Here is a 12,228-nt window from a genome sequence, read left to right as displayed (position 1 = left end):
AGGGAAAGGCAGCATCAAATCGATTATGTTGCTATTACTTCCGCCAGTTGTCGCTGCCAGCTGCATTCGTCCTTCCACTCCACGATTTTCCTTTGATACGGATGCGTTGCATACTTCCCAGATCAAGACAGGAAATATAAAGAACGGTGGCGGAGAAAATTTAAAACTTTATTAAAATTTATTTTTCATATGGGATTACTGAATTTCGACGCACCAGGTAATCCAAAGGCATTGAGTTATGGTAGCTTTGGTATTGCGTTGTACGTACCGTAATGAAATATTAATCAGAATTTGAAATTATAAACTTGATAGGTCCTTAAGCCTTCCGTAGATATTCTCTTTAATTCAAATAATGTGACTTCAACTGGTTATGGAATTGATTTCATTATATTTGATATAGTTTTGGATTTCAATGCTTTTGAGATGACGTAAGGTAACGTAATAGCATATGGAAAAAGTTATGTTGTTTCAAGGCAACATCTTTGGATCTCACACATGTTGCCGTATTTACTATATCCATTCTGTATCCCGTACTGGATTCCCTATATTCAGTCGTTCCTCTTCAGGGCCACTGCAAACAATTGTCGATTTTACAATGGGAATATTCTCCCGGCCAAATTGTAAAGGGCCATTAAAACTCCCCCGGGCAGGGACCTTTCAATTGGCCAAAAGATGGGGCTAGGCTACCCCTTTGATTGCCTGGCAGGTGGCCCTGGCCCCCGCATCATCGTCATCTGTCGCGCTTCTGTTGGCCATGTCATAGGAAGTGTGGGTGGGCCGCATGGCACTTTCCTGTCCATTCACCACCCATTGCCGGACCATTTCCGATGCCAACCAGGTCAGACAGGCAAAGCCCGCTGGGCATTCGATTGCGAATTCAATTGGCAGTGGACACCCGAAATGCAGCAGTTCATGTTGTCCAAATGGCTAATTAGCTGGGAAATGCGCTAAGCACTTGCACATAATTGCCCCATAATCCTGTTGCTGTTGTTGCATGGATCATGTTCAACGAACTCGACAAGATTGAGGACAGTTTAGTCTTTGATTGATAACAAATTGTGCTCGAATATCTTGACTCCAGAAAAAGCAATGCACTGAGAGAAGCTATGTCGGTTTTTTATTAAAAGAAGAGGCGAGAATTACAAAATTCTAACCGATAATCTGAAATAAATACCGTCCGTAATGGATACCGCACTTGTTAAAAGGGAAAAACCATATTTTTCAAACAAAAAATTAAAACAAATAGAAAAAATCAGAAGTGCCTTTAAACTTTGAACGGTGCCTGTGACCCGAGAGGATTGATCTTTGCCATTTCTCCAAGTGCCGGCAAGGCGTCTGCTAAATGAGGCGCGTTAATTAGAAACCATTTCCGGGAATTGGCTGGAAACGGAATGATGGAGGCTGTGGCCGAGTCTCGTGCGTGCCATCTTACACTCAATTGATTTAATGGTCCCGGCGAACAGAGTCCTGCCGGAGGATTTTCCAGGGAGCAGTGCTCACATGCTGTCCCCGCTCGTTAAGCCGTGCGATTGTCCTCGTTTTATGCGTGTCACATAATAAATCTCATTTGATTTGTTTACTTCCCATTACTCCATGGTGCTGTGAAGCTGTGTGGATGCGCTGCTTAGGATCTCTTGGCCATTGTCCTTTTCCGCCTGTCATTAAACACGGGTCATTGTTTTTGTGGCCTCAGCATCCGGCTAGGATTTCACCGCCCCTTTTTGGCCTAATTCGATTGGCCCCCGTTTAAGTGCCGTCGCTTGTTCGCTCACTCATGGCTGGCAATTTAATTAATAATCAAATTACGCATACGCCACGTGACACGCTGCTTTCAATTTTAATGCAATTCCTCACAGATACCCGTATTTAATAAATATCCGCCACAGCGCACTTATTTCATTCAATTAAATTCGTCCAGGAATCCAATTAGTCCCGATTATAGTGAGATCTGAGAGGACGATGCCCCGAAATGTTTACTTTCTTGTTTTATTGGCAAACAAATGGCAAATATTTTGCAGTTCTTAACTTAATTGGCAATCTAAGAAACTCAAACTGTCTTCGGTAGATTAATTTTCATTTAATTTATTCTTTTGAGTAAATATTTTACAAAATATATTTATTTACTGATGGGGGGAAATATTAAAAGTACAATTTGTTTTTAATACTATATATTTTTGATATATACTGAATAATTTTAAGGCAATGGAACAAACACTAGGTTATTCCTATTCGATTGAATTAATGAGTAACTAATAAGAGTTACATAATTATATAATATGCAGATAACTTTCACACTGCCCAAATTACTGATAATTTGAATGCTTAGTTAATTAGGAGTAGGTATAGATCATCCCTTCAAATAGTTTGATATCATTGAGGATTGTATAAACACCATCCACCCAATATCCTCCTAATCGATGTGGTAAATATAAACCAAGTGGAGCTGAGCATATTGGGCCAGCAAATATTTTAATTCGGAACAGTAAATTGCTTGCATATTTGGGGGACATTAGCCATGACCACGCCCACACATCGTCTGGAGAAAACAATATCCATAAATGTTAACAAGAAGCCGTCGGCCCACAAAACACAGAACTTAATGATGCCCAACAAGGAGAAGCCACTCGAGCCGAAAGTTGTGGGCCAGGACATTTAGCATGTGCCGGTGACAGGTGCTAAGGTGTCTGCAGGATTCGAATGCCATTTCTATCTGGCCATGGAATTAATTAGAAAACTGCGGTCGGGGTCCGGGCTTTTCCTTTCCCATGTCCTTCAGAACATTCGGCAGCAAATTTAATTTGCGGTTACCTCAGCAGGCGCAAGGACACAAAAGCAGACAGGCATTTAAATTTGCTGGTGAAAATCTCAGGAAATTCCTTGATTAAATCTCCTCCGTTTGTGGAAGGGGGTATGAGGAAACTGTGATTGATTAACGTGTGTGTCGAATCGAAAGTGTTCAGCACAAAGTGAGTGCAGACATGTAGCCTTATATCCTTATCCTTCAGCAGCAACAAAAGTCAAACTTCGTCTCATTGCCAGCCTTTATGGGGAATGACTGATTGTCCCTGGCCCTCGTCTGTATAGCCAGGATCCCCTTTTTTATATCCATAACTGAGCAGCCGGGCGACACGTTTGCCCATGAAAAATCGTTCCAGCGAATCTTGTTATAAAACATGTGCTTAAATAATAGCATCCGAAGTGAAGTGTTTGACTGGGCTCCGCGTCGTGTAACAGATTGCCAATCCACTCCGGCAAACAGGGTTAAGATTAATTTGTTTGCCCCTTGATGGGTGATGTCCTTGCGCCGAGTTGATGGAAATCAAAATTGAATTGAAGCGGGAGTCAATGTCCCACGGGGCCAAGGACACGCTTTACAGTAAAGGTTAAGGTAAACAGGATTAAAATATAAAGTGTTTTTCATGCAAATGATTTTAAATTCTAAATTTAAAAATATATTTTGGGATTTTATAAACCAATGTTAGTGAATGTTATGAATAGAATTAGTAAGAGATGTATGTTAACGTAAATGAAATGGTTTATCACAATGTAAAATTATTTAAAATACAGCCGAAATAATTCCAAAGAATATCTTCCAGATTGCCCCATTGTTATCAATGCCTTGAGCAATTGTATGTGCCACACTACTCAATCACAAACACACAGTGACTATGAAAAGTATGCGCATAACTCAGACGCCGCCATTTGCATGCTTCAAGTGTTCACAAATAGGATTCGGACTTGGATTTTTCCGCATTGCATAAATTCCCTTTGCGCCAGCTTGACGAGGGGAAACTTTTTGCAACATTTTATCAGATTATGAAACACACAAAATGCAACTTCCCGTGCTGGGGATATGCCATAAGAAGAAAGAAAAATATAACTCGAATGTGTTCTTACCGTACCCACATATTTTGCAAAGTAAGCGGAAACATTAAAATTGTATTTGTAAGCCAAAGCCGCGGGAGCTGAGGGGCTCGAAAACTAAGGCACAACAATAGTGAATCTAGGGGAGCCACCTTTGTGCACCTTACAAACTAAAAGTCCTCTGAAAATAGCTCAAGTTTGAAGGGGAAACTTATAAAAAAAATTTAAGAAAGTAGTGCTCGTAAATATTTTAGAATACTGAAAGAAATCATTTTATATTACAAATCAAATCGTACAAATTCTCCCCATTTATTTGTAGATTCAATCAATAATTAAACACTCAACTAGGCGTTCTTCATTATGAGTAATAAAGGTATAAACACCTTTTCATGAAAACGGATATCATATGTTAATCCTTTAATCCCAAATAGCAACTTAATAGCACGAGCGGAGAAATCGCTTTCCCAAAATATTTTGTCCTAAGCGAGCTAAGCGTGCTTTTAGTTTTTCCAGAATAGAGCAGTAAAGAACACAGGCGGTACAACAAACAAAAGCTGCACGCGAAAATCGCATCAGCAATTTGTAAAGGATAGAAAATTTAAGAAAGAAAAAGAAATCATTTTTTTTAAGGCCACAAAAATACTGATGATTTTTGTTAGTGCGATCAGTGACCGCGATATGGCCGCATTTCCTTATCAATCTCTATTAAACGAAGCTTTAGAAAGCAGCATTTGAATTCGAACTGGTGCACTTGCGGTGTTGAAGATGCAAACTCTTGTCTGTGGCGCCGGGCAAAAAGCCATGACAAATGGCCAACAGGATGCATATTTATGATTGCACACACTCCTCTCGAAATGTTGACCACACTCAAGGGCAGGCTAAAATGCTGCCGTTGTTGTTGCAGCCACTTTGGCAGTACTCGGGTAAAATGCCAGCACAAACTTTATACGCACGTAGTCAATTACTCACACCAAGTTGGCTGGCAATACAGCACCACCAAAACCACCCAATCCAAACCACCCACCCACTCACACGGGCTTGCATAGAACACACATATTTGTATACCGACGTGTATTGTCATTTTCCATTTTGGCAGCTCGAAAAAAGTAAACAGAACGGAGCAGATAAATTAAACCCGTTCAAACTGATGTGGCCTTGTCATTCTATTCAACCTGCCAATATATTATCGGAATTATCACAGCACTTTCACCTGATTTCCATACTGGCTTGAAGTAAAATATTTAACAATTATCTTTTACGTTTCTTAATTGAAAAGAAAATAGAAAAAAGGCTACAATTATAATTTCAAATATGAAAGAGCAGGCTTTTCTTCTGCTAAATTTAAGTAATTATTCTAATATAACGAAATATAACGCAAATATTGTAATTACAAGAAGAATATGGAAACTAGGAAACTAGGAAAAAGGTATACCTAAATTAACAATAAATAAATAGGAACTTGCCTGAAATACTATGTCCAGACCGTTGCTTTAAAATCAATTTCAATGCACTTTTAACGAATATTCAATCGTTTCTCCTCCTATCCAAGAACTTAAATTCGGTTTACATGTACTCCCCACAGGATACACAAGAACAACTCAATAAATATTGTACAGGATATAAAATTGAAAGTATTGCCCAAGCCCATAAAACCAACAAAACTCTTAACATGCCCCCCGTCCTCGTTCTCCCATTGTCTTTCGATCTGAGCCTGGTTCGCTCTTTGTCTTAATTTCTTAAAAGGCCGAGACAATTACAATTGGAATTTATTTGGCATTGTGGTCAGCGCCGGAAAAGCAAAACTGGCAGCGATGTAGAGATGTCATGAGTTACTGTTAATTAGAAAATTGTTATTTAAAGGACTACAGTTTCGTTTCGAGGCTTAAAGTGTAAAATCGTGTTTGCTATAGATTGCTGAAATTTGAAGTTAACTGTCAATTAAATTTGAGTCACATTTATTATTCGGTATCGCCAAAAATTCACTTATAATTTATTAAAATTTAATTTCATCACTACATAAAGAAATATAAACATATTAGATATATGGCTCTTTTACGTACTTTAAATTTAATTTTTATTTATAATAAAAAAAAAGTATAACAAAAAAACAGAGCAGCGGAATAAGTAAGACTTGAACCCGTGAATTCGGATTTGGATTCGCATTAGATGACTGCACCACCGACAACGTTGCGCCCGCGGCAATTCGATGTAATGTTAAGTGTAGCATTCGCCGTTAATCTACAATTTCAGTAAAAACACAAACTACCAAGTTCTGCAAACAAACGGTAGGTGTCGCACAATAGGGGGTGTAGAATTCCTGTGTAAAATGACAGTAAAGTATACATTTTAAGGAATACCCCTGTTGAATTGAGAGTTTTTGAATATTTGACTAGATTTATTCAATATGAAGCACTTTTACTTCGAAGGTTAAAAAAAAATCAATTAATACCTGTTTTTAAAGTTCGAATGGGAATATCAATAGATAGAAGTGAAACAAATTCAATAGATAAAGCAACAGTTTATTTCTTGATAGAAAAATAAAATCATTAATACATAATCATTATACATATATATACGTTCCTGACAAAGCCAAGACCCTGGCCCAAATTTTGGGTCCTACAAGGCTAAGCAAAATCTTGATTTACAATTATATCGCTGACGCTTTTGACGTTTCCTTTGGGTCAGCTTATATGGCTTAAATGGTAGAAGCGAGGTGCTTGACTGTCCCACGAAAAAGGGGATTCCCTTAGCTTAGCTATGAATGTAACCAAAACCTGATTTTCTTAATACATTTCGCTGTCATTTTCCGTTCTACAAATACTCAAAATGCAGCAGCCGACTGAAGACGTTTGGAATTTACAATTACAATAACAACTACCTAGAGGTAAATGCTAAATAATTAATAAAATTATATCATTTAAGCTATGTGCTGTACTGTTTTGTTTCCGTTGCTCTAGTGATAAATTAGTCATAAATAGAAGCCCAGTGCAACTGAAATTTGGTCAACGTAAACCAACGTTATGGACTGTGATTTTGTTTTGGTCTAACAATCGGGGAGGCTACCTATTTACCCCAGGCTTAACTCCTAAGTGCTTCTCGCGGTCTTCTAATACACGACGGGATTAGGATCGCGGGGCTTTCGTGAATACTTTAGGCCGAGATCATCGGCGATCTCGTCTATCGCCTCTAAGGCAAAGTCCAGCTGCTCCTTTGTATGGGCGGCCGAGAGGCAGAAGCGGATGCGTCCTTCCATAATAGGCGTGGCCGGGAATCCAGCACCCACCGCGGCAATATGTCGGGTCGTCAAGGTGCGAACCACAGCGCTAAGAAGAAGCGAAAACATAATTCTGTAAGTTCAAGCTCCGCTTTCAAACATTTCATAACAAACTTACCCAATTTTTGAAAACAGGTAGACCAGCATGGGCACCACAGGAGAGTCCTCGTGACCGTATGTGATTACTCCCAGCTGAGCCAGACGGCGACGGAAGTAACGCGTGTTCCTGGCTAACTGATGGATCTTCTTACGGCCAATTTCAGTGCCATCTTCACCCATAATGGTCTTCATGGAGGTCAGGATCTGCTGGGCAATAGGCGGCGAGATTGAAGCAGCATAACAGTGGGCGTGGCTGTTAGTGCGTAGAAAGTCGATCAGTTTCTGGGGAGAAAAAATTAATTTAGTCAGAATTTCAATAGGAAAAAGATTATAACTTTACCTTTGATCCAGCGAGATAACCACCAGCACTGCCGAAACTCTTGGTGAAGGTACCCATCAGGATGTCTACCTCTTTGGGATCCACATTAAAGTAATCTGTAACACCTCGACCGCGAGAGCCCATGGCTCCAACACTGTGAGCTTCGTCGAGATACAAGTATGCCTTGTATTTCTTCTTCAAAGCAATAACTTCCGGCAAACGGACAATTGAACCTTCCATGCTGAAAATGCCCTCGACTAAGATCATGACCTTGTCCCAAGGCTGGCCACCCTTCTTAGGATTTCCATAGCAAACTCCTTGACGTAGAACCCGCTCCAAGTCTCGCATGTTGTTATGCTTGAACACCTTAGTGGTGGCTCCCGACAAGCGCAATCCCAGGATGATGGAGGCATGGTTCTTCTCATCACTGATAACCAGGCTATTGGGTCCCAGCAGAGAGGGAAGGTTCAAAGCATTCGTAGCGAAACCCATACCAAAGACAATAGCATCCTCCACACCAAAATATCTTGCAGTTTGGGCCTCCAGTTCTCGGAGCTGCTCGTTGTCACCCAGCTCACAGCGGGAGCTGCAGTAGGCCAAGCCTGATTCCCTAGCACTTTCCTCTGAATCATCAGCACATCGTCCAGTGGCGGCGGCAAATCCCAAGTAGTTATACGATCCCAGATTCAAACAGCGTGTCTCTGTTCCAGTAAACTTAAAGCTCCAGCCATAATCATCGGTCACTCGATCTTTCAGAGTTAGTTCCTCTCCCGGGACACTACAGATGGGTCTGTTCCAGCAATCCTTGATCCTCCGGTAAACGTATCTCGAGTAAAAGCTCTCGAAGGCATCATACAATGCCACATAACCCTCGCGACCCTTTTCTGTGGCCACTTTGGGCACGAAGAGTAGCTGGTTGATGTAGCCAAGGATCATCAGTAGATAGAATCCCAGGTACGTAAGGCAAGCCGTGTGCAGGGGCACCTCCTCGAAGGAGGTCTTTTGGAAGTGCTCGAGTTCTGGGGGCAGTTTGCCCTCCGCCTGATTGGGCTTGGATTCCTGATTCTGATCCCGCAGACCGGATGCATGACCATTGGAGATCGACTTATTTTCCGGATGGTAGTTAATCAAGCTGGGACTCTGTGAAAGGCGAAGAGATAAACTATTAGTGACCGGTTATCGTTGCTTATTGATTATTGATTACTTATATCGCTGGAAATCTACATAGCACTTATTGAATATCACTTATCAGGAGGAAGATAATCAGCGTTCCAGGTGGGTTTAGCTGAGGCCAACAGGTGCAAAAAATAATTAACTTTCAGGGAAATATAACTGCACTGAGAAGTAAGTACTTACTTAACTGAATCAGTTAAGAAATGATTTATTTTAAGTATATAGAAAGTTCAAAAAGCAATTAGACCGTACAGCTTTTAGGGTAATCATACTTCGTATTAACCATCTTATATTATATAAAATAGAGGCACCTCCTAAATCTCTGTTACTAAAGTGGGATCAGATTTCTCAGTATAACAGAATTGCGTGTCGTCGCGATTTCTTACTAGATCATAGAGTAACTTAACTTTCGTGCCCTTTCAAACCGTTCAGTCAATTCATCAGCCAATTAACATTAAACTAATGGGTCCATATATGCAAGGTGCCTACATATATAGTCACACTACAACTGAACGATGAACAATTTGCTCCACTGCTCACATGAGCCGAGTTCGGCATGAAGTCACATAGAGAGACAGGGGCAGAAAGCCACAAGAAGAAAGAGAGGGAAGTCGGGGAAGCCATATATGTACATCTATCTGAGTACAATTCCCCAAATTGGCACACTTCAACCTAGCTGGCCAACAAATAGAGCGTTATAATTATTTAATCGAGTGGACAAATCACTCGGTTATTGATTTTCCAGGCTAAAGGATCCGCCGATAGCAGACCATCTCCAGTTAATACAGCAATTCACTGATATAAAGCCATATATGTATATTTGAATGCCGACTTAATCGTATAACAATAACGAGTCGGCGACAATAATATTTCGTGTTTATTATCATTTGCCACCGGGCTTGTTTACCGAACATATAGGAGATGGAGTGCGGGGTGGGCAAGATCAAGTGGGTTACGCGCTGCTGAGTTTTTTAATGGACTGCATGGGTTAGGGTATATAGACGAACCCGAAGCGAACGGAGTAAATAGATAAAAATCGATGCCGGGTTGAGTAAATAAATAAAAAAAAAGTGTGTAATACTAATTACGCGATTGAGTGGACCAAAAGGAGGACAGGAAGGAAGGAACCAGGGGGGTGAGAACCAGATAATGACTTTCATATGGTTAGGATCCATGGAATCGCAGATAACGAACGACAATCGACCAGCGCATTCCACAGTTCCAGTGACTTTCGTGGGGATTCCAAGGAGCATTACTTGTGAGTCATTAGGTAATTAAATTGGAAGCGTTTATATTTTGAAATAGTTTCCCCTATAATTTGTACATATATCTTTTATAAAAGTCGCTATCTTAAGACGCATTCATGCTATAATCTGAGCATGCTGATAAAAATTCGCACGCGCAGTCATTCCAAAAACCACTGATAAAACTAATAAACATTCCCAATCAAGTGAACATATCCAAACTAAAACTGAAACTTAAACTTTCTCTTAATATAGTAAAAAAATGCTTGAACTGCATAAGGAAATTTAAATGGTATTTTACCGACGATGGTAAGTAAACTAAGGTATAAATTCTGCAGAAAATATCAAGTTTCCTTTCGAAGAATAAAAGCTCAAGTGGCGATAATGGAATATTGATTTATTCAACTTAATTATTCTACTTAGAAAAGTAAAGTTGAGTGACCTCTTCGTGGCTTGTATTTGATCAGTATTTAAGATTGTAATTAAAATTATATAAGAAAAAATATATAACAATTTTCTCTGACTTTATTTTTATCAAAAGTATAGCGTCTAAAAGTTTTTGTTGGCACCCCCAAACATTTTCACTCTCCCGAAAACTGAACAAATCTTATCACCGACAAATCAACGCCCACCCGAAAACCACAGCCTTCAGCGATTGTGGAAGCATTCTGATTCACCCCTGAATCGCATTCTACGAGGCTTTACGTAAAAGATTGGCCGGAATGGGCCTGATAAGGCCCGCCCGGCATGGCATGACAATATTATTACCAGACCACGGGCGCTTATGGGCGCTCTCCACAAATAATGTGCACCCAATTTATATACGAGTATATGTATTTGTTTTGGGGATGGACACTAACTGTTGGAAAAATTATGACCAAGTGCAGGAGTGCCGGAGAAGCGACAAAGCCTAGATTAGGTAGTGCTAATGGTAAAAAAAAGAGGTGACATACATTTATGTTAAATAAACATATGTAAATACAACTTCCTCAAGGTGAAAGTAGTCTTTTTCGATTGGGCTATGTCCTATATCCTAAAAGCACTATAAAATTCCCTTACAATAAAAAATAAATAAGCTAAATCACTATGGTGACTAATAAGTTTATCGTAATTGGATTTTTTTAAAATTTGATTATTCTACGTTTCATAAAGCTAAATAGACCCAAAAAGAAAGCCAAAAAGTGGGCAAAATATTTTATTTGGCCATCACTTGCGGCGAAAAGGAAAACACGCGAGGAAACACTGCATTGAAGGAAAACAGCTGTGGGATGACCCAGAAAAAGGAAAGTCGAGGAAATCGCCGCATCACAAATTAAGGCGAACTTCTCCAGCTGACGCACCCTCTCATGTTCCCTCTCACTCACACTTTCACAAAATCAATTATTCGCCGGCAGCAAGAGTGAGAGCGATATTGAAAAGAGAGAACCACATTTTTCGGCCAATTTAATGGCTTTTTGGCTTGTTATTTTGGTTTTAACCAGGTGCTTATTTTTTATTTCTTTTCTACACTGCTAAAATACACTTCTCACCTTGGCGTCGCTGGGCGTTTTTGCATGGCATCGCCGCGTGCGAATTTCAGTGTATGCGGGTGCCGAGAACTTCCGTTGGCTGAGAAGTTCCTGTTTTTCTGGGGGGCTGAAGTTGGCCGCCCCATTTCCATTCGCCACTTTTCCGTTTCCGTTTGTCGTCGCGTAGCTTTGCTCGAAAACCGTTTCAGAATCACCGTCGAAATTGCCCATGTTTTCGATCTTCGAACTCAGGTTAACACAAACGCGGCGAAGAATTTCTTGCGAATGCTTAAATAGTTTTTCCCAATTGGAATGATGTGACCAATTTCGGGGCGGCCAATAATACTATATTTTTTTTTCTTTTTAGAGTATTTTTGTGGGTTTTTTACGGTCACACGATGCGGTATTTTTCTACTCGAAAGCTTTAAGCGAATTCACTAACCTTGCTAGCCGATACACCCTCAATGGCACACCGGATACACCATCCTTACATAGCTGGGACGTAAGAACTGAGAAGGTATCGATAAGCAATCGATTTTTCAGCCATCTCTTATACGTTTTTTGTGTCATCTCAATTTTTGCTGTTAAGAAATTCCCGCGTTTTACTGAAAGAAATTTGTTTTGTGCTTAGAAATATTTATGGATTTATTGGCAATCGGGACTATCTTTACCATGCTAACTTACCCAGCCGACAATTGTGCAGCCCTCAGTGGATCGCCATCGGATGTAACAATTCGAAATGCCTGG

At 40.2% G+C, this 12,228-nt stretch overlaps 1 protein-coding gene across 1 annotated transcript; it reads right to left on the bottom strand.

Annotated features, from left to right (window-relative positions):
- Positions 1-6,942: 6,942 nt before the first annotated feature.
- LOC108105193 (serine palmitoyltransferase 2) lies at positions 6,943-11,795 on the bottom strand. The gene is made up of 4 exons (XM_017211644.2): positions 11,503-11,795; positions 7,578-8,696; positions 7,257-7,519; positions 6,943-7,187 (listed from the first exon to the last, which is right to left on the bottom strand). The coding sequence occupies exons 1-4, from the start codon at positions 11,710-11,712 to the stop codon at positions 6,971-6,973; spliced, it is 1,809 nt and encodes a 602-aa protein (XP_017067133.2). The 5' UTR covers positions 11,713-11,795; the 3' UTR covers positions 6,943-6,970.
- Positions 11,796-12,228: the final 433 nt, after the last annotated feature.

The sequence above is a fragment of the Drosophila eugracilis genome, unplaced genomic scaffold (assembly GCF_018153835.1).
Source record: "Drosophila eugracilis isolate 14026-0451.02 unplaced genomic scaffold, ASM1815383v1 contig_423, whole genome shotgun sequence".
NCBI lineage: Eukaryota > Metazoa > Arthropoda > Insecta > Diptera > Drosophilidae > Drosophila > Drosophila eugracilis.
This window is presented reverse-complemented; position numbering and strand designations above follow the sequence as displayed.

Coding starts and splice junctions, on each gene's coding strand:
- LOC108105193 (XM_017211644.2), bottom strand. CDS start 11,712: ATGGGCAATTTCGACGGTGATTCTGAAACGGTTTTCGAGCAAAGCTAC. Junction 7,520..7,577: donor GTTATCTCGCTGGATCAAAG/GTAAAGTTATAA, acceptor TTTTCTCCCCAG/AAACTGATCGACTTTCTACG. Junction 7,188..7,256: donor TACCTGTTTTCAAAAATTGG/GTAAGTTTGTTA, acceptor GCTTCTTCTTAG/CGCTGTGGTTCGCACCTTGA.